General features: G+C 35.6%; 2 protein-coding genes and 1 long non-coding RNA gene across 5 annotated transcripts; all 3 read right to left on the reverse strand.

Annotated features, from left to right (window-relative positions):
• Positions 1–1,848: 1,848 nt before the first annotated feature.
• On the reverse strand, positions 1,849–13,193 carry LOC138324848 (uncharacterized). 3 transcript variants are annotated; one of them, XR_011208689.1, is made up of 4 exons: positions 12,837–13,189; positions 11,965–12,154; positions 11,391–11,752; positions 10,865–11,358 (listed from the first exon to the last, which is right to left on the reverse strand). XR_011208689.1 is itself a non-coding variant. In XM_069270030.1 (3 exons), the coding sequence occupies exons 1-3, from the start codon at positions 12,908–12,910 to the stop codon at positions 2,778–2,780; spliced, it is 447 nt and encodes a 148-aa protein (XP_069126131.1). In that variant the 5' UTR covers positions 12,911–13,193; the 3' UTR covers positions 1,849–2,777. The 3 variants fall into 3 exon arrangements, 2 of the variants coding, with proteins under 2 accessions (XP_069126131.1, XP_069126130.1); XM_069270030.1 differs by lacking the exons at positions 10,865–11,358; positions 11,391–11,752; positions 11,965–12,154 and adding exons at positions 1,849–2,844; positions 3,057–3,362 and having other exon boundaries at positions 12,837–13,193; XM_069270029.1 differs by lacking the exons at positions 10,865–11,358; positions 11,391–11,752; positions 11,965–12,154; positions 12,837–13,189 and adding exons at positions 1,849–2,844; positions 3,057–3,362; positions 4,100–4,817.
• Positions 13,194–15,115: 1,922 nt separating this feature from the next.
• LOC138326244 (uncharacterized) lies at positions 15,116–16,312 on the reverse strand. Its single transcript, XR_011208879.1, has 2 exons — positions 16,280–16,312; positions 15,116–16,067 (listed from the first exon to the last, which is right to left on the reverse strand). It is a non-coding gene; the product is annotated as an uncharacterized lncRNA (long non-coding RNA).
• A 3,006-nt stretch (positions 16,313–19,318) lies between these two features.
• Positions 19,319–22,252, reverse strand: LOC138326245 (uncharacterized). Its single transcript, XM_069272367.1, has 3 exons — positions 21,601–22,252; positions 20,576–20,880; positions 19,319–20,363 (listed from the first exon to the last, which is right to left on the reverse strand). The coding sequence occupies exons 1-2, from the start codon at positions 21,672–21,674 to the stop codon at positions 20,613–20,615; spliced, it is 342 nt and encodes a 113-aa protein (XP_069128468.1). The 5' UTR covers positions 21,675–22,252; the 3' UTR covers positions 19,319–20,363; positions 20,576–20,612.
• Positions 22,253–23,132: the final 880 nt, after the last annotated feature.

Below are 23,132 nucleotides of genomic sequence, written 5' to 3' on the forward strand. Positions count from 1 at the left end.
ACTTGCAGTGCTCATTATTGATCTATTAATGCTGGCCTTGATTGGTCAAAATTAGATGATGTTGAACAACATCATACATGTTTCTTGCATCACATGCAGCTGTTGTAACATTTCACTTCAAAATATCTTTTGACATATGAACGCTGTCTTTAAAACCATCAAAATTCATGTTTATAATTGTATCAAGATCCCTAAATTCTAAGAATGATTGACAACTAATAGTAGGTCTAAATAAATGTTTACATTGCTTAGGTTTCTGAACCGCGTGTATTCAATGCTGTTAAGTTAAGCCCCACTTACACTGAATATGTGGATCTTCGCTTTCGATGTCCTTATCTGGCAAAATCAGCATTAATACGAGTGTATAGCAATCCAAACCATAACAAAGCAATGTGAACTGGTCTTTGGATTAGGTAGATTCTCATTAACATAAGCACATATTTACTATGGCCCATATACGCCTTGTCAATATACAATTAAGCAACGCAGGATATATGGAATGTTAGAACAGCGTATACGGCCCAACACAGCGTTGACGAAATAAACAAAAAGCGAAGCAGAATTTCACACAAAAGGGTTGAACAATGCTGGACAAAAAATAACTGCTTTTGTGGTTGCTGACAACGATTTTGTGTGAAACTACTGTTGAATCTATATGTATTTTCACAAGGCGTATTAAAAACATCGTTCATATTAAATGAAAATGAATTCTACTGCTATAACAATAAGTTTTTGTCTCAAAATTTGTAACACCCATTTCTTGTTGGTGAAAACGTCCTAGTTTCAAGTTTATCGGGTCGTCGCTACTTCTTTTTTTAAAAAATCAATGTCAACAGCCTCTTGGCTTCATTTATCAAGAATATTTGAAATGTTTAACTAATTGGGGTTTAAAAGTTGACAGATCTACGTCTCCCTTTCATGGCGTCTTACAATTTTAACACTTGACTAGTACATCGCTGTATCTTAAGTAGTTGATGGCACTGTAAATGCATTATTTATTACTTCAGCAATATTCAGTATACATTTTGATGTATTACTCTATAAAGAGAAACTGAAACGTTTTATTTTAGTGCTACATATATCTTAATATATATTAAATTATATCAACTATAACAAATCCATGTGCTTGAATACATGTTTGTTTACCTTGACCATAATGTAATTGGAGTTATCTCCCCTCGCACACAAGCGGCTTTGTTTGAACACCTATCTGACCAGATAGGCGCTCATTCATAGCCTACTTTATACATTCTCGTCTGGTTTACAAAATAAACGGAATAGTCTACTTCGAAAAAAAGATGGTAAGCAGCAAATTGAATAATGAAATACTCTGCTGCGTCCAATATCCTTAATTACTTCTGCTTTACTTGGTTGTAGCGCTCTAATATTTGATAATAGCTTAATTGAATAGTTTCTATTATTCTATCATTGTTTAAAGAAATACAATCCTGTTCATTTATCGGCGTGGAAGCTGATTCTTTTTACTTGTTCTATTCCCTTTTTGCATGTAATGTAGGTATAGTGATGAAAGCACTACCGTATCATTTTAAATATTTCTATACGACTCAGCTTTTTGGTTTTTTTTAGATAAATATCTCTAAAGATGCACTTATATATCATCCTTTTACGATATCATCACTGAAAATTTCGGAATTTTGAACCGCTAACTTGTGTTTCATAATGTTTTCATAAAAACTAGAAATTGAATACTTTCATACATTATTTAGATACATTTCGAAATTTCAAAAAAATACTTTTAGTCTCTATTGTATTGAAATACTTTTAGTCTCTATTGTATTGAAAGGATTCAACTACTGCTAACACAAACAAAGAAAACTGTCCTTTTGTTATAGTTTTATTACCAATAAACATGACATGATGGTTTAACGAACGAAACAGTTAAATAGCACTGAAATACAATGAAACTTTCTTTTTAATTTTAGATGAAAAAAGACATATGTCATTGTCTTTATTATGAATGTTGTTACATATCAGCAAGTGTCATTCGATCACGAATATTCGTTCTTACTGTATACATTAAAAAAAACATTTGCTCCTTCGAATTCCCTTCTTTGTAGATAACTATCTGTTGCATTTTTAGTAAGTTTATTTAATTACTATCCTTAACAGTCTGTGTGCCACGAAAATATCAACCATCTGGAACGGGTAACATCGGAAACCCCATCATCCAGGTAAGCTTCAGCCAGCATACGGACTGAGAACCAATGAATTCATCTAATATCCGGGGCCATGAACCTCCAATATCAGGATTAGATATCATAACATAAGGGACTGATACCACCGGAAACACATGACAATCGTGCTGGTTACCACTAAAATAATCCTTACATAAAAGCCGACACATCTGGGGTTATAACCCCGTAAACCTCCAACATCCGCACTGGGTACCAACAGAAACCTCCAACACCCGGGCAAGGTACCACCGAGAACCTCCAGTACCCGCTCTGGGCACAGTCGGGAACCTCGAACCTCCGGGCAAGGTACCACAGAGAACCCCCAGTATCCCCACTGGACGCAGTCGGGAACCTCCAATCTCCAGGCATGGTACCACCAGGAACCTTTAACCTCCACAGTGGGTATCACTGGGAATCTCCAACGTCCGTATAATCTAGGATTGGAACCTCCAACATCCGGACTGGGTACCACCAAGAACCTCCAACAACGTTAACTGGGCGAGGGAGTATTGGGAATCTCCAATATACGGCCTAAATACACAATGAAAGCAGAAATGATTCTACCTAGTGAATGTCGTGTTACTATCCATACAGTTGTGTTTTCCATTCGGGAGGATCTCTCTTCACTATTCTGTGTCGATGGTTACTCCTACAAAACAATATTGAATCATGATTAGGGAAACCAGAAAATGAAACCAACTCTATACGATGTTATATTATTTTGTTTTCACTTTACGATTAAATATTTGTGGATTCAACGTTAAGAATAATTATTGTATAACGGCTGTCGGATGACTTCCACATTGTTGTAAATGATCAAAGGTAACCAGAATGATACATCTACATTGTATATACACTTACGCTGAATCGAGTGGCTTTGCTGTTGTCGTTTCTTTGGCTAACTTTCGGGTATTTGTAACAGAGTTGGCCATTCTTTGCCGTCTTAGTAAGCGCAGAATACTGTCCGATGAGCCGTCGTCTTCTTGTCTTAATTTTACAGATATGTCATCATCGTTGGTCATCGTTTCACCGTCCCGGATATCGTCATTATACAGTATTAAGATGTCTTCTCCCATCAAAACAGATTCGTCAGCCTCTACATACCGTTGCTCGGGTTCAGGACCGTTTTCCATAGGGAGTCGAAGTCCGTCATCTGCAGCACTGCCTCTGTTGGGTAACAAATTGAAATATGTTCATGTTATATGTTGTAACGTCACCTAGGCTAAGAAATGATGCACATTCGGGGGTGGGGGTACATTAATACAATTTAGGCCAGGACAGAGTCCAATGTGAAACCGAATGGGGTGGGGTTGGTATTCAGGAACGCCCTATCCAATTCTGTTTTATACTATAATTATCGTGTAATCAATGTTATTTCATCGTTTTCAACGCTTTCTACACTCAATGGCATCATTAGGGGTATTTGTGACACTTTCCCTCTTCTACAAGATAGTTATTCTCGATCCGTCACTGAATGCATATGCAAGTCAATGACACGATTAACATATTTTGTAAAGCTGCCAAATGCTTTTGCTTTTACATACAAAATTGTCTAGAAATATTAAATGGTGTAAAACGTGGATTATTTAAGCAGTGACATGCATAATGCTTCCACACCTGTCCATAGTTATGAGTTAGGACACAGTGAAAGATAACTTCTGAGTTGTACTATATTTGATTGATTCGATATTTAGGTCAACCTTGTAGATACACATCATAACAGATAGCACTTGGAAAGAAATTCGATAGCTTACCGAATCAATAAGATTGCATAACTTACAAATCGTTAATGAATATCATTCTGTACCATTGTTTTGAATCGATGTTCGCTCTAGTTTAAAAAAATGAAGTTTTAAATTTAAAAAATCTCTCATATTAAATGACATCAAGTTACATGTACTTACATCGACTTCAAGTGCGAGATAGGCAGGGTGACAATGATACTGAACACCAACACTAGTATACGTCCCATCTCCATGTCTGTTCCCTTCTCCTCAGACTTGTGGTATCTGGGTGGACGTATACGTATATAATACGATTGTCCATGGGATTTCCTCTTCCATATCCATCCTTATTTCTCATTTCTAAATATAAACTATTCTCTGGGGAGTTTCAAGAGTTCAAGCTGAGAGAGATGCAGTCAAGGTAATCTCAGCTGTTATCATAAACATATCAAACATGTATACGTCACTAATTTCTATTGGTTCATTTCGAGCTAAACATATGAAAGAGAAAGTAGATTTCTCAGAAAAGTTTATCAACAAACTGCCGCTGGTTTTGTAAAACGTCTTACATTGTATCGGCATATCAGAAAACAACTATAAAATCGAATACTAGGCTGGTCATGAATTCTAAACATAATTATCTGCCTAATATAGATATTTTGAGCCTTTTATCGTGGCAATATTTATTGTTCGTATGTGGAAGTTAGAAAGTTATATATGTAAACAGTTGATGTGTAGTTCCGTTCCTTTTTTACAGTCTTACTATTTCATGCTACCTACTTATATCGATCTGTTTTCCTTTGCATTTTTTTTATTTAAACAACGACAGGAAGTTAATTGTATACAGGTATCAATGAAACTATTAATCATGACCATTCATCTACATGTTCAACAGTCGTTCCAGATCCAGCTTAAATTATTTTAAACCCTTCGAAAGACAGTCCTCGTCGTTCCCTTTTGTCAGGTGATGTCCATGTCTAATACTTCGAAATTCTAAACTGTATTTAATTTTAAAGTGGTCGGTTGGTTAGGCTTTCTGTCCTATTAATAGCTAAGGTCATTCAAGGACAGTCACTCATACATCCAACATGTTGTTGATATGTAAGAGACCCATTATTACCATAGGGACTACATAACTAAACCAAAAATAGATTTCTGAAACCCCCCTTTGGGCACAAGATTTCATAGAGAGGTTAATGTTCGGAGCTTTCTGATTGGCTATTTTAGAACTCTTACAAAGGGAGATAATCAAGAGTGCAATGCCGTTAAGGAATTCAATATAAGATGACAGCCCAACGTAAAAGTTTCGAAAGATGGTAGATCCATAGTTTAATTATAAGTTGACAATTATAAAGGAGGAATTATCTCCCCTTACACAGACGTGGCAAAATGAATTCAAAATGCAATTGGTACCAATGTTTCACAAAACCAGACAAGCTAATTGACAGATCATAATCATTGATACTTTTTCTGTAGCATGAGAAAATTCTTTATTGTCATTAAAGTAATAAAACCCTCTACTTCATCATTTTGTTTATCTAATTTATTAACAAATATATGCCTCTAGTTTTAATTTCATGATTTGTGTACTTGTCAGCAGTGCATATACTCGTATTTACAAATAGAGAGCTTTGAAGCATTCCCGGTCCAGCCCTATGTTTCATTAGGTCCGATAACCCAAAATTGTATACCTCCTAGATTTAATTGATACATGTCTAGAAATAATAAAAAATGTTTGAAATTTCAAATAATTTTCAGTTTATCTAAGTCACATATATGTCAAAAATTTCCCATTCAGCAATTGTTTTCAGTGTTTTAAAGGTATGTTTGGTGTTTTAGGGCTGTCACACGACGTCGTTTCCAGGATTTTTGAACAATGTCATTATTTTCATTTTTAAATAGAGCTAATAAACAAAAGGAAAGAATATGACGTTGGAAAAATGCCAGAGTTAGTATACAGCACCTTTATTTCTGTTCCGGACAATTATTGTCAGGTGAGATTGTAAACTGAAAAGTTAAAAAAAAAATTGTCAGTCGTAAACTGGAACTTCTGCTTCATGTATATTAAAAGTGTTCTATTTTGGGTAGCATACACATTTGAGAAGTGTCACGTTAGCAGTTTTACGGCGACTTCCGAGATAAGGGAATTTCGAAAACAAATTACAAAAAAATCTAACATCATGTGCTGCTAATACATTGAAGGTAGGTCTACTTACTCCAAATAAACATGTATAGATACATATTCGGAATTTAGAAATGTTAACTCCAAAAGTTTTCATAAAAAAAAAACAGAAATTTTTGATACTTTCATACATTATTTAGATACTTTTGGAGAGTTCGAAAAACTACTTTTATTACAATTCAACTACAATAACTGTATTGTACTGACAGGAAGTGTTAACACAAACAAAGAAAACTATCCTTTTGTTATAGTTTTATTATCAATGAACATGACATGATGGTTTAATTAAGGAAAAAATTATATAACACTGAAATACAATGGAAACATTCTTTTGTCTAATTTTAGATAAAAACTATTATGATATGTCATTGTCTTTGTTATGAATGTTGTTACATATCAGCAAGTGTCATTCGATCACGAATATTCGTTGTTACTGTATACAATTACAAAACATTTGCTCCTTTCCTTCTTTGTAAATAACTATGATTTCTTTTGCATTTTGAGTAAGTTTATTTAATCACTATCCTAAACAGTCTGTATGCCACATAAAATATCAACCATCTGGTACGGGTAACATTGGAAACCCCATCATCCAGGGAAGCTTCAGCCAGCATCCGGACTGAGAACAACCGAATTTATCTAATACCCGGGGCCATGAACTTCCAATTTCCGGATTAGATATCACAACATTAGGACCGATACCACCGGAAACACATGGTAATCGTGCTAGTTACCACTAAAAAAATCCTTACATCCGGGGCCGACACATCTGGGCTGGGTATACCACCATAAACCTCCAACATCCGCACTGTGTACTAACTGGAACTTCCAACATCCGGGCAAGGTACCACCGAGAACCTCCAGTTTCCCATCTGAGCACAGTCGGGAACCTTCAACCTCCGGGCAAGGTACCACAAGGAACCTTCAACCTCCAGAGTGGGTATCACTGGGAATCTCCGACGTCCGGGTAAGCTAGGATTGGGAACCTCCAACATCCGGATCGGGTCCCACCAAGAACCTCCAACAATGTTATCCGGGCAAGGAACCATTGGGAATCTCCAATATACGGTTAAATACACCATGAAAGCAGAAATGATTCTACCAAGTGAATGTCGTGTTACTATCCATACAGCTGTGTTTTCCATTCGGGAGGATCTCTTTTCACGATTCTGTGTCGATGGTTACTCCTACAAAACAATATTGAATCATGATTAGGGAAACCAGAAAATGAAACCAACTCTATACGATGTTATATTATTTTGTTTTCACTTTACGATTAAATATTTGTGGATTCAACGTTAAGAATAATTATTGTATAACGACTGTCGGATTACTTCCACATTGTTGTAAATGATCAAAGGTAACAAGAATGATACATCTACATTGTATATACACTTACGCCGAATCGAGTGGCTTTGCTGTTGTCGTTTCTTTGGCTAACTTTCGGGTATTTGTAACAGAGTTGGCCATTCTTTGCCGTCTTAGTAACGCAGAATACTGTCCCATGAGTCGTCGTCTTCTTGTCTTAATTTTACAGATATGTCATCAACGTTGGTCATCGTTTCACCGTCCCGGATATCGTCATCATACAGTATTAAGATGTCTTCTACCATCATAACAGATTCGCCAGCCTCTACATACCGCTGCTCGGGTTCAGGACCGTTTTCCAATGGGAGTCGAAGTCCGTCATCTGCAGCACTACCTCTGTTTGATAACAAATTGAAATCTGTTCATGTTTTATGTTGTAACGTCACTTGGTTAAGATATGATGCACATTCGGGGGTGGGGGTACATTAATTCAATTTAGGCCAGGACAGAGTCCAGTGTGAAACCGACTGGGGTGGGGTTGGTATTCAGGAACGCCCAATCCAATTATGTTTTATACTATAATTATCGTGTAATCAATGTTATTTCATCATTTTCAACGCTTTCTACACTCAATGGAATCATCAGGGGTATTTGTGACACTTTCCCTCTTCTACACGATTGTTATTCTTGATCCGTCACTGAATGCATATGCAAGTCAATGACACGATTAACATATTTTGTAATGCTGCCAAATACTTTTGCTTTTACGTACAAAATTGTCGAGAAATATTAAATGGTGAAAAACGTGGGTTATTTAAGCAATGGCATGCATAATGCTTCCACACCTGTCTATATTTATGAGTTTAGGACACAGTGAAAGATAACTTCTGAGTTGTACTATATTTGATTGATTCGATATTTAGGTCAACCTTGTAGATACACATCATAACAGATAGCACTTGGAAAGAAATTCGATAGCTTACCGAATCAATAAGATTGCATAACTTACAAATCGTTAATGAATATCATTCTGTACCATTGTTTTGAATCGATGTTCGCTCTAGTTTAAAAAAATGAAGTTTTAAATTTTAAAAAATCTCCCACATTAAATGACATCAAGTTACATGTACTTACATCGACTTCAAGTGCGAGATAGGTAGGGTGACAATGATACTGAACACCAACACTAGTATACGTCCCATCTCCATGTCTGTTCCCTTCTCCTCAGACTTGTGGTATCTGGGTGGACGTATACGTATATAATACGATTGTCCATGGGATTTCCTCTTCCATATCCATCCTTATTTCTCATTTCTAATTATAAACTATTCTCTGGGGAGTTTCAAGAGTTCAAGCTGAGAGAGATGCAGTCAAGGTAATCTCAGCTGTTATCATAAACATATCGAACATGTATACGTCACTAATTTCTATTGGTTCATTTCGAGCTAAACATATGAAAGAGAAAGTAGATTTCTCAGAAAAGTTTATCAACAAACTGCCGCTGGTTTTGTAAAACGTCTTTCATTGTATCGGCATATCAGAAAACAACTATAAAATCGAATACTAGGCTGGTCATGAATTCTAAACATAATTATCTGCCTAATATAGATATTTTGAGCCTTTTATCGTGGCAATATTTATTGTTCGTATGTGGAAGTTAGAAAGTTATATATGTAAACAGTTGATGTGTAGTTCCGTTCCTTTTTTACAGTCTTACTATTTCATGCTACCTACTTATATCGATCTGTTTTCCTTTGCATTTTTTTTATTTAAACAACGACAGGAAGTTAATTGTATACAGGTATCAATGAAACTATTAATCATGACCATTCATCCATGAATGTATCATCAACATGTCAACAGTCGTTCCAGATCCAGCTTAAATTATTTTAAACCCTTCGAAAGACAGTCTTCGTCGTTCCCTTTTGTCATGTGATGTCCATGTCTAATACTTCGAAATTCTAAACTGTATTTAATTTTAAAGTGGTCGGTTGGTTAGGCTTTCTGTCCTATTAATAGCTAAGGTCATTCAAGGACAGTCACTCATACATCCAATATGTTGTTGGATATGTAAGAGACCCAATTAGTACCATAGGGACTACATAACTAAACCAAAAATAGATTTCTGGAAACCCCCCTTTGGGCACAAGATTTCATAGAGAGGTTAATGTTCGGAGCTTTCTGATTGGCTATTTTAGAACTCTTACAAAGGGAGATAATCAAGAGTGCAATGCCGTTAAGGAATTCAATATAAGATGACAGCCCAACGTAAAAGTTTCGAAAGATGGTAGATCCATAGTTTAATTATAAGTTGACAATTATAAAGGAGGAATTATCTCCCCTTACACAGACGTGGCATAATGAACCAAAATGCAATTGGTAGCAATGTCTCACAAAACCCGACAAGCTAATTGACAGATCAGAATCATTGATACTTTTTTCTGTAGCATGACAAAATTCTTTATTGTCATTAAAGTAATAAATACCCTACTTCATCATTTTGTTTATCTAATTTATTAACAAATAGATGCCTCTAGTTTTAATCTTCATGATTTGTGTACTTGTCAGCAGTGCATATACTCGTATTTACAAATAGAGAGCTTTGAAGCATCCCCGGTCCAGCCCTATGTTTCATTAGGTCCGATAACCCAAAATGGTATACCTCCTAGATTTAATTGATACATGTCTAGACATAATAAAAATGTTTGAAATTTCAAATAATTTACAGTTTATCTAAGTCACATATCTATCAAAAATTTCCCATTCAGCAATTGTTTTCAGTGTTTTAAAGGTATGTTTGGTGTTTTAGGGCTGTCACACGACGTCGTTTCCAGGATTTTTTCACAATGTCATTATTTTCATTTTTAAATAGAGCTAATAAACAAAAGGAAAGAATATGACGTTGGAAAAATGCCAGAGTTAGTATACAGCACCTTAATTTCTGTTCCGGACAATTATTGTCAGGTGAGATTGTAAACTGAAAAGTTAAAAAAAAAATTGTCAGTCGTAAACTGGAAATTCTGCTTCATGTATAATAAAAGTGTACCATTTTGGGTAGCATACACATTTGAGAAGTGTCACGTTAGCAGTTTTACGGCGACTTCCGAGATAAGGGAATTTCGAAAACAAATTACAAAAAAATCTAACATCATGTGCTGCTAATACATTGAAGGTAGGTCTACTTACTCCAAATAAACATGTATAGATACATATTCGGAATTTAGAAATGTTAACTCGAAAAGTTTTCATAAAAAAAAAAAACAAAAATTTTTAATACTTTCATACATTATTTAGATACTTTTGGAGAGTTCGAAAAACTACTTTTATTACAATTCAACTACAATAACTGTATTGTACTGACAGGAAATGTTAACACAAGCAAAGAAAACTATCCTTTTGTTATAGTTTTATTATCAATGAACATGACATGATGGTTTAATTAAGGAAAAAAATTATATAACACTGAAATACAATGGAAACATTCTTTTGTCTAATTTTAGATAAAAACTATTATGATATGTCATTGTCTTTGTTATGAATGTTGTTACATATCAGCAAGTGTCATTCGATCACGAATATTCGTTGTTACTGTATACAATTACAAAACATTTGCTCCTTTCCTTCTTTGTAAATAACTATGATTTCTTTTGCATTTTGAGTAAGTTTATTTAATCACTATCCTAAACAGTCTGTGTGCCACGTAAAATATCAACCATCTGGTACGGGTAACATTGGAAACCCCATCATCCAGGGAAGCTTCAGCCAGCATCCGGACTGAGAACAACCGAATTTATCTAATACCCGGGGCCATGAACTTCCAATTTCCGGATTAGATATCACAACATTAGGACCGATACCACCGGAAACACATGGTAATCGTGCTAGTTACCACTAAAAAAATCCTTAAATCCGGGGCCGACACATCTGGGCTGGGTATACCACCATAAACCTCCAACATCCGCACTGTGTACTAACAGGAACCTCCAACATCCGGGCAAGGTACCACCGAGAACCTCCAGTTTCCCATCTGAGCACAGTCGGGAACCTTCAACCTCCGGGCAAGGTACCACAAGGAACCTTCAACCTCCAGAGTGGGTATCACTGGGAATCTCCGACGTCCGGGTAAGCTAGGATTGGGAACCTCCAACATCCGGATCGGGTACCACCACGAACCTCCAACAACGTTATCCGGGCAAGGAACCATTGGGAATCTCCAATATACGGCCTAAATACACCATGAAAGCAGAAATGATTCTACCAAGTGAATGTCGTGTTACTATCCATACAGCTGTGTTTTCCATTCGGGAGGATCTCTTTTCACGATTCTGTGTCGATGGTTACTCCTACAAAACAATATTGAATCATGATTAGGGAAACCAGAAAATGAAACCAACTCTATACGATGTTATATTATTTTGTTTTCACTTTACGATTAAATATTTGTGGATTCAACGTTAAGAATAATTATTGTATAACGACTGTCGGATTACTTCCACATTGTTGTAAATGATCAAAGGTAACCAGAATGATACATCTACATTGTATATACACTTACGCTGAATTGTCTTAATTTTACAGATATGTCATCAACGTTGGTCATCGTTTCACCGTCCCGGATATCGTCATCATACAGTATTAAGATGTCTTCTACCATCATAACAGATTCGCCAGCCTCTACATACCGCTGCTCGGGTTCAGGTCCGTTTTCCAATGGGAGTCGAAGTCCGTCATCTGCAGCACTACCTCTGTTTGATAACAAATTGAAATCTGTTCATGTTTTTTTGTGTCACTTGGTTAAGATATGATGCACGTCACCTTGGTTAAGATTTATGATGCACGTTCGATGGGGGGTGGGTAGGAACATGTTTTATACTATAATTATCGTGTAATCAATGTTATTTCATCATTTTCAACGCTTTCTACACTCAATGGAATCATCAGGGGTATTTGTGACACTTTCCCTCTTCTACACGATTGTTATTCTTGATCCGTCACTGAATGCATATGCAAGTCAATGACACGATTAACATATTTTGTAATGCTGCCAAATACTTTTGCTTTTACGTACAAAATTGTCGAGAAATATTAAATGGTGAAAAACGTGGGTTATTTAAGCAATGGCATGCATAATGCTTCCACGCCTGTCTATATTTATGAGTTAGGACACAATGAAAGATAACTTCTGAGTTGTACTATATTTGATTGATTCGATATTTAGGTCAACCTTGTAGATACACATCATAACAGATAGCACTTGGAAAGAAATTCGATAGCTTACCGAATCAATAAGATTGCAAAACTTACAAATCGTTAATGAATATCATTCTGTACCATGGTTTTAATCGATGTTCGCTCTAGTTTAAAAAAGTGAAGTTTTAAATTTAAAAAATCCCTGACATTAAATGACATCAAGTTACATGTACTTACATCGACTTCAAGTGCGAGATAGGTAAGGTGACAATAATACTGAACACCAACACTAGTATACGTCCCATCTCCATGTCTGTTCCCTTCTCCTCAGACTTGTGGTATCTGGGTGGACGTATACGTATATAATACGATTGTCCATGGGATTTCCTCTTCCATATCCATCACTATTTCTCATTTCTAATTATAAACTATTCTCTGGGGAGTTTCAAGAGTTCAAGCTGAGAGAGATGCAGTCAAGGTAATCTCAGCTGTTATCATAAACATATCGAACATGTATACGTCACTAATTTCTATTGGTTCATTTCGAGCTAAATATATGAAAGAGAAAGTAGATTTCTCAGAAAAGTTTATCAACAAACTGCCACTGGTTTTGTAAAACGTCTTACATTGTATCGGCATATCAGAAAACAACTATAAAATCGAATACTAGGCTGGTCATGAATTCTAAACATAATTATCTGCCTAATATAGATATTTTGAGCCTTTATCGTGGCAATATTTATTGTTCGTATGTGGAAGTTAGAAAGTTATATATGTAAACAGTTGATGTGTAGTTCCTTTCCTTTTTTACAGTCTTATTATTTCATGCTACGTACTTGTATCTATCTGTTTTCCTTTGCATTTTTTTATTTAAACAACGACAGGAAGTTAATTGTATACATGTATCAATGAAACTATTAATCATGACCATAGTTCTACGTCATGAACGTGAAATATCATCTACATGTTCAACAGTCGTTCCAGATCCAGCTTAAATTATTTTAAACCCTTCGAAAGACAGTCTTCGTCGTTCCCTTTTGTCATGTGATGTCCATTTCTAATACTTCAAAATTCTAAACTGTATTTAATTTTAAAGTGGTCGGCTGATTAGGTTTACTGTCCTATTAATAGCTAAGGTCATTCAAAGGACAGTCACTCGTACATCCAATATGTTGTGGATACGTAAGAGACCCAATAGTACCATAGGGACTACATAACTAAACCAAAAATAGATTTCTGGAAACCCCCCTTTGGGCACAAGATTTCATACAGAGGTTAATGTTCGGAGCTTTCTGATTGGCTACTTTAGAACTCTTACAAAGGGAGATAATCAAGAGTGCAATGCCGTTAAGGAATTCAATATAAGATGACAGCCCAACGTAAAAGTTTCGAAAGATGGTAGATCCATAGTTTAATTATAAGTTGACAATTATAAAGTAGGAATTATCTCTCCTTACACAGACGTGGCATAACGAACACTAAATGCAATTGGTAGCTATGTCTCACAAAAACCGACAAGCTAATTGACAGATCAGAATCATTGATACTTTTTTTCTGTAGCATGACAAAATTCTTTATTGTCATTAAAGTAATAAATACCCTACTTCATCATTTTGTTTATCTAATTTTTTAACAAATAGATGCCTCTAGTTTTAATTTCATGATTTGTGTACTTGTCAGCAGTGCATTTACTCGTATTTACAAATAGAGAGCTTTGAAGCATCCCCGGTCCAGCCCTATGTTTCATTAGGTCCGATAACCCAAAATGGTATACCTTCTAGATTTAATTGATACATGTCTAGACATTATAAAAGATGTTTGAAATTTCAGATAATTTACAGTTTATCTGCGTCACATATCTATCAAAAATTTCCCATTCAGCACATTGTTTTCAGTGTTATAAAGGTATGTTTGGTGTTTTAGGGCTGTCACACGACGTCGTTTCCAGGATTTTTTCACAATGTCATTATTTTCATTTTTAAATAGAGCTAATAAACAAAAGGAAAGAAAATGACGTTGGAAAAATGCCAGAGTTAGTATACAGCACCTTAATTTCTGTTCCGGACAATTATTGTCAGGTGAGATTGTAAACTGAAAAGTTAAAAAAAAAATTGTCAGTCGTAAACTGGAAATTCTGCTTCATGTATATTAAAAGTGTACCATTTTGGGTAGTATACACATTTGAGAAGTGTCACGTTAGCAGTTTTATGGCGACTTCCGAGATAAGGGAATTTCGAAAACAAATTACAAAAAAATCAAACATCATGTGCTGCTAATACATTGATGGTAGGTGTACTTACTCCAAATAAACATGTATTGATACATATTCGGAATTTAGAAATGTTAACTCGAAAAGTTTTCATAAAAAAAAAAAAAAAAAAAAAAAAAAAAAATTTTTTAATACTTTCATACATTATTTAGATACTTTTGGAGAGTTCGAAAAACTACTTTTATTACAATTCAACTACAATAACTGTATTGTACTGACAGGAAATGTTAACACAAGCAAAGAAAACTATCCTTTTGTTATAGTTTTATTATCAATGAACATGACATGATGGTTTAATTAAGGAAAAAATTATATAACACTGAAATACAATGGAAACATTCTTTTGTCTAATTTTAGATAAAAACTATTATGATATGTCATTGTCTTTGTTATGAATGTTGTTACATATCAGCAAGTGTCATTCGATCACGAATATTCGTTGTTACTGTATACAATTACAAAACATTTGCTCCTTTCCTTCTTTGTAAATAACTATGATTTCTTTTGCATTTTGAGTAAGTTTATTTAATCACTATCCTAAACAGTCTGTGTGCCACGTAAAATATCAACCATCTGGTACGGGTAACATTGGAAACCCCATCATCCAGGGAAGCTTCAGCCAGCATCCGGACTGAGAACCACCGAATTTATCTAATACCCGGGGCCATGAACTTCCAATTTCCGGATTAGATATCACAACATTAGGACCGATACCACCGGAAACACATGGTAATCGTGCTAGTTACCACTAAAAAAATCCTTACATCCGGGGCCGACACATCTGGGCTGGGTATACCACCATAAACCTCCAACATCCGCACTGTGTACTAACTGGAACTTCCAACATCCGGGCAAGGTACCACCGAGAACCTCCAGTTTCCCATCTGAGCACAGTCGGGAACCTTCAACCTCCGGGCAAGGTACCACAAGGAACCTTCAACCTCCAGAGTGGGTATCACTGGGAATCTCCGACTTCCGGGTAAGCTAGGATTGGGAACCTCCAACATCCGGATCGGGTCCCACCACGAACCTCCAACAATGTTATCCGGGCAAGGAACCATTGGGAATCTCCAATATACGGTTAAATACACCATGAAGGCAGAAATGATTCTACCAAGTGAATGTCGTGTTACTATCCATACAGCTGTGTTTTCCATTCGGGAGGATCTCTTTTCACGATTCTGTGTCGATGGTTACTCCTACAAAACAATATTGAATCATGATTAGGGAAACCAGAAAATGAAACCAACTCTATACGATGTTATATTATTTTGTTTTCACTTTACGATTAAATATTTGTGGATTCAACGTTAAGAATAATTATTGTATAACGACTGTCGGATTACTTCCACATTGTTGTAAATGATCAAAGGTAACAAGAATGATACATCTACATTGTATATACACTTACGCTGAATTGTCTTAATTTTACAGATATGTCATCTGTCATCAACGTTGTTGTTGGTCATCGTTTCACCGTCCCGGATATTGTCATTATAGAGTATTAAGATGTCTTCTCCCATCATAACAGATTCGCCAGCCTCTACATACCGCTGCTCGGGTTCAGGACCGTTTTCCAATGGGAGTCGAAGTCCGTCATCTGCAGCACTACCTCTGTTTGATAACAAATTGAAATCTGTTCATGTTTTATGTTGTAACGTCACCTTGGTTAAGATATGATGCACGTTCGGGGGTGGGGGGTACATGTTTTATACTATAATTATCGTGTAATCAATGTTATTTCATCATTTTCAACGCTTTCTACACTCAATGGAATCATCAGGGGGTATTTGTGACACTTTCCCTCTTCTACACGATTGTTATTCTTGATCCGTCACTGAATGCATATGCAAGTCAATGACACGATTAACATATTTTGTAATGCTGCCAAATACTTTTGCTTTTACGTACAAAATTGTCGAGAAATATTAAATGGTGAAAAACGTGGGTTATTTAAGCAATGGCATGCATAATGCTTCCACGCCTGTCTATATTTATGAGTTAGGACACAATGAAAGATAACTTCTGAGTTGTACTATATTTGATTGATTCGATATTTAGGTCAACCTTGTAGATACACATCATAACAGATAGCACTTGGAAAGAAATTCGATAGCTTACCGAATCAATAAGATTGCAAAACTTACAAATCGTTAATGAATATCATTCTGTACCATGGTTTTAATCGATGTTCGCTCTAGTTTAAAAAAGTGAAGTTTTAAATTTAAAAAATCCCTGACATTAAATGACATCAAGTTACATGTACTTACATCGACTTCAAGTGCGAGATAGGTAAGGTGACAATAATACTGAACACCAACACTAGTATACGTCCCATCTCCATGTCTGTTCCCTTCTCCTCAGACTTGTGGTATCTGGGTGGACGTATACGTATATAATACGATTGTCCATGGGATTTCCTCTTCCATATCCATCACTATTTCTCATTTCTAATTATAAACTATTCTCTGGGGAGTTTCAAGAGTTCAAGCTGAGAGAGATGCAGTCAAGGTAATCTCAGCTGTTATCATAAACATATCGAACATGTATACGTCACTAATTTCTATTGGTTCATTTCGAGCTAAATATATGAAAGAGAAAGTAGATTTCTCAGAAAAGTTTATCAACAAACTGCCACTGGTTTTGTAAAACGTCTTACATTGTATCGGCATATCAGAAAACAACTATATAAAATCGAATACTAGGCTGGTCATGAATTCTAAACATAATTATCTGCCTAATATAGATATTTTGAGCCTTTATCGTGGCAATATTTATTGTTCGTATGTGGAAGTTAGAAAGTTATATATGTAAACAGTTGATGTGTAGTTCCTTTCCTTTTTTACAGTCTTATTATTTCATGCTACGTACTTGTATCTATCTGTTTTCCTTTGCATTTTTTTTATTTAAACAACGACAGGAAGTTAATTGTATACATGTATCAATGAAACTATTAATCATGACCATAGTTCTACGTCATGAACGTGAAATATCATCTACATGTTCAACAGTCGTTCCAGATCCAGCTTAAATTATTTTAAACCCTTCGAAAGACAGTCTTCGTCGTTCCCTTTTGTCATGTGATGTCCATTTCTAATACTTCAAAATTCTAAACTGTATTTAATTTTAAAGTGGTCGGTTGATTAGGTTTACTGTCCTATTAATAGCTAAGGTCATTCAAGGACAGTCACTCGTACATCCAATATGTTGTGGATACGTAAGAGACCCAATAGTACCATAGGGACTACATAACTAAACCAAAAATAGATTTCTGGAAACCCCCCTTTGGGCACAAGATTTCATACAGAGGTTAATGTTCGGAGCTTTCTGATTGGCTACTTTAGAACTCTTACAAAGGGAGATAATCAAGAGTGCAATGCCGTTAAGGAATTCAATATAAGATGACAGCCCAACGTAAAAGTTTCGAAAGATGGTAGATCCATAGTTTAATTATAAGTTGACAATTATAAAGTAGGAATTATCTCTCCTTACACAGACGTGGCATAACGAACACTAAATGCAATTGGTAGCTATGTCTCACAAAACCCGACAAGCTTAATTGACAGATCAGAATCATTGATACTTTTTTTCTGTAGCATGACAAAATTCTTTATTGTCATTAAAGTAATAAATACCCTACTTCATCATTTTGTTTATCTAATTTTTTAACAAATAGATGCCTCTAGTTTTAATTTCATGATTTGTGTACTTGTCAGCAGTGCATTTACTCGTATTTACAAATAGAGAGCTTTGAAGCATCCCCGGTCCAGCCCTATGTTTCATTAGGTCCGATAACCCAAAATGGTATACCTTCTAGATTTAATTGATACATGTCTAGACATTATAAAAGATGTTTGAAATTTCAGATAATTTACAGTTTATCTGCGTCACATATCTATCAAAAATTTCCCATTCAGCACATTGTTTTCAGTGTTTATAAAGGTATGTTTGGTGTTTTAGGGCTGTCACACGACGTCGTTTCCAGGATTTTTTCACAATGTCATTATTTTTCATTTTTAAATAGAGCTAATAAACAAAAGGAAAGAAAATGACGTTGGAAAAATGCCAGAGTTAGTATACAGCACCTTAATTTCTGTTCCGGACAATTATTGTCAGGTGAGATTGTAAACTGAAAAGTTAAAAAAAAATTTGTCAGTCGTAAACTGGAAATTCTGCTTCATGTATATTAAAAGTGTACCATTTTGGGTAGTATACACATTTGAGAAGTGTCACGTTAGCAGTTTTTATGGCGACTTCCGAGATAAGGGAATTTCGAAAACAAATTACAAAAAAATCAAACATCATGTGCTGCTAATACATTGATGGTAGGTGTACTTACTCCAAATAAACATGTATTGATACATATTCGGAATTTAGAAATGTTAACTCCGAAAAGTTTTCATAAAAAAAAAAAAAAAAATTTTTAATACTTTCATACATTATTTAGATACTTTTGGAGAGTTCGAAAAACTACTTTTATTACAATTCAACTACAATAACTGTATTGTACTGACAGGAAATGTTAACACAAGCAAAGAAAACTATCCTTTTGTTATAGTTTTATTATCAATGAACATGACATGATGGTTTAATTAAGGAAAAAATTATATAACACTGAAATACAATGGAAACATTCTTTTTGTCTAATTTTAGATAAAAACTATTATGATATGTCATTGTCTTTGTTATGAATGTTGTTACATATCAGCAAGTGTCATTCGATCACGAATATTCGTTGTTACTGTATACAATTACAAAACATTTGCTCCTTTCCTTCTTTGTAAATAACTATGATTTCTTTTGCATTTTGAGTAAGTTTATTTAATCACTATCCTAAACAGTCTGTGTGCCACGTAAAATATCAACCATCTGGTACGGGTAACATTGGAAACCCCATCATCCAGGGAAGCTTCAGCCAGCATCCGGACTGAGAACCACCGAATTTATCTAATACCCGGGGCCATGAACTTCCAATTTCCGGATTAGATATCACAACATTAGGACCGATACCACCGGAAACACATGGTAATCGTGCTAGTTACCACTAAAAAAATCCTTACATCCGGGGCCGACACATCTGGGCTGGGTATACCACCATAAACCTCCAACATCCGCACTGTGTACTAACAGGAACCTCCAACATCCGGGCAAGGTACCACCGAGAACCTCCAGTTTCCCATCTGAGCACAGTCGGGAACCTTCAACCTCCGGGCAAGGTACCACAAGGAACCTTCAACCTCCAGAGTGGGTATCACTGGGAATCTCCGACTTCCGGGTAAGCTAGGATTGGGAACCTCCAACATCCGGATCGGGTCCCACCACGAACCTCCAACAATGTTATCCGGGCAAGGAACCATTGGGAATCTCCAATATACGGTTAAATACACCATGAAAGCAGAAATGATTCTACCAAGTGAATGTCGTGTTACTATCCATACAGCTGTGTTTTCCATTCGGGAGGATCTCTTTTCACGATTCTGTGTCGATGGTTACTCCTACAAAACAATATTGAATCATGATTAGGGAAACCAGAAAATGAAACCAACTCTATACGATGTTATATTATTTTGTTTTCACTTTACGATTAAATATTTGTGGATTCAACGTTAAGAATAATTATTGTATAACGACTGTCGGATTACTTCCACATTGTTGTAAATGATCAAAGGTAACCAGAATGATACATCTACATTGTATATACACTTACGCTGAATCGAGTGGCTTTGCTGTTGTCGTTTCTTTGGCTACTTTCGGGTATTTGTAACAGAGTTGGCCATTCTTTGCCGTCTTAGTAAGCGCAGAATACTGTCCCATGAGTCGTCGTCTTCTTGTCTTAATTCTACAGATATGTCATCATCGTTGGTCATCGTTTCACCGTCCCGGATATCGTCATTATACAGTATTAAGATGTCTTCTCCCATCATAACAGATTCGCCAGCCTCTACATACCGCTGCTCGGGTTCAGGACCGTTTTCCAATGGGAGTCGAAGTCCGTCATCTGCAGCACTACCTCTGTTTGATAACAAATTGAAATCTGTTCATGTTTTATGTTGTAACGTCACCTTGGTTAAGAAATATGCACATTGGGGGTGGGGGTACATTAATCAATTTAGGCCAGGACAGAGTCCAGTGTCTGGGTGGGGTTGGTATTAGGAACGCCCTATCCATGTTTTATACTATAATTATCGTGTAATCAATGTTATTTCATCATTTTCAACGCTTTCTACACTCAATGGAATCATCAGGGGTATTTGTGACACTTTCCCTCTTCTACAATATAGTTATTCTCGATCCGTCACTGAATGCATATGCAAGTCAATGACACGATTAACATATTTTGTAAAGCTGCCAAATGCTTTTGCTTTTACGTACAAAATTGTCGAGAAATATTAAATGGTGTAAAACGTGGGTTATTTAAGCAATGACATACATAATGCTTCCACACCTGTCTATATTTATGAGTTAGGACACAATGAAAGATAACTTCTGAGTTGTACTATATTTGATTGATTCGATATTTAGGTCAACCTTGTAGATACACATCATAACAGATAGCACTTGGATAGAAATTCGTTAGCTTGCCGAATCAATAAGATTGCATAACTTATAAATCGTTAATGAATATCATTCTGTACCATTGTTTTAATCGATGTTCGCTCTAGTTTAAAAAAATGAAGTTTTAAATTTTAAAAAATCTCCGACATTAAATGACATCAAGTTACATGTACTTACATCGACTTCAAGTGCGAGATAGGTAAGGTGACAATAATACTGAACACCAACACTAGTATACGTCCCATCTCCATGTCTGTTCCCTTCTCCTCAGACTTGTGGTATCTGGGTGGACGTATACGTATATAATACGATTGTCCATGGGATTTCCTCTTCCATATCCATCACTATTTCTCATTTCTAATTATAAACTATTCTCTGGGGAGTTTCAAGAGTTCAAGCTGAGAGAGATGCAGTCAAGGTAATCTCAGCTGTTATCATAAACATATCGAACATGTATACGTCACTAATTTCTATTGGTTCATTTCGAGCTAAATATATGAAAGAGAAAGTAGATTTCTCAGAAAAGTTTATCAACAAACTGCCACTGGTTTTGTAAAACGTCTTACATTGTATCGGCATATCAGAAAACAACTATAAAATCGAATACTAGGCTGGTCATGAATTCTAAACATAATTATCTGCCTAATATAGATATTTTGAGCCTTTTATCGTGGCAATATTTATTGTTCGTATGTGGAAGTTAGAAAGTTATATATGTAAACAGTTGATGTGTAGTTCCGTTCCTTTTTTACAGTCTTACTATTTCATGCTACCTACTTATATCGATCTGTTTTCCTTTGCATTTTTTTTATTTAAACAACGACAGGAAGTTAATTGTATACATGTATCAATGAAACTATTAATCATGACCATAGTTCTACGTCATGAACGTGAAATATCATCTACATGTTCAACAGTCGTTCCAGATCCAGCTTAAATTATTTTAAACCCTTCGAAAGACAGTCTTCGTCGTTCCCTTTTGTCATGTGATGTCCATGTCTAATACTTCAAAATTCTAAACTGTATTTAATTTTAAAGTGGTCGGTTGGTTAGGCTTTCTGTCCTATTAATAGCTAAGGTCATTCAAGGACAGTCACTCATACATCCAAATATGTTGTGGATATGTAAGAGGCCAATTATTACCATAGGGACTACATAACTAAACCAAAAATAGATTTCTGGAAACCCCCCCTTTTGGCACAAGATTTCATAGAGAGGCAAATGTTAGGAGCTTTATGATTGGCTACTTTAGAACTCTTACAAGAGGAGATAATCAAGAGTGCAATTCCGTTAAGTAATTTAATATAAGATGACAGCCCAAATTAAAAGTTTCGAAAGATGGTAGATCCATAGTTTAATTATAATTTGACAATTATAAAGGAGGAATTATCTCCCCTTACACAGACGTAGCATAATGAACCCTAAATGCAATTGGTAGCAATGTCTCACAATACCCGACAAGCTTATTGACAGATCAGAATTATTGATACTTTTTCTGTAGCATGACAAAATTCTTTATTGTCATTAAAGTAATAAATACCCTACTTCATCATTTTGTTTATCTAATTTATTAACAAATAGATGCCTCTAGTTTTAATCTTCATGATTTGTGTACTTGTCAGCAGTGCATATATTTACAAATAGAGAGCTTTGAAGCATCCCCGATCCAGCCCTATGTTTCATGAGGTCCGATAACCCAAAATGGTATA

This window comes from Argopecten irradians, chromosome 6, assembly GCF_041381155.1.
Source record: "Argopecten irradians isolate NY chromosome 6, Ai_NY, whole genome shotgun sequence".
Lineage (NCBI taxonomy): Eukaryota > Metazoa > Mollusca > Bivalvia > Pectinida > Pectinidae > Argopecten > Argopecten irradians.

Bases quoted from the DNA above. Each gene is read 5' to 3' on its own strand.
- LOC138324848 (XM_069270030.1), bottom strand. From the start codon at position 12,910: ATGGAGATGGGACGTATACTAGTGTTGGTGTTCAGTATTATTGTCACC. The intron at 3,363-12,836 runs GTAAGTACATGT...GTTACCCAACAG, and splicing joins ATCTCGCACTTGAAGTCGAT to AGGCAGTGCTGCAGATGACG. The intron at 2,845-3,056 runs GTAAGTGTATAT...ATTGTTTTGTAG, and splicing joins GCAAAGCCACTCGATTCAGC to GAGTAACCATCGACACAGAA.
- LOC138326245 (XM_069272367.1), bottom strand. From the start codon at position 21,674: ATGGAGATGGGACGTATACTAGTGTTGGTGTTCAGTATTATTGTCACC. The intron at 20,881-21,600 runs GTAAGTACATGT...GTTATCAAACAG, and splicing joins ATCTCGCACTTGAAGTCGAT to AGGTAGTGCTGCAGATGACG.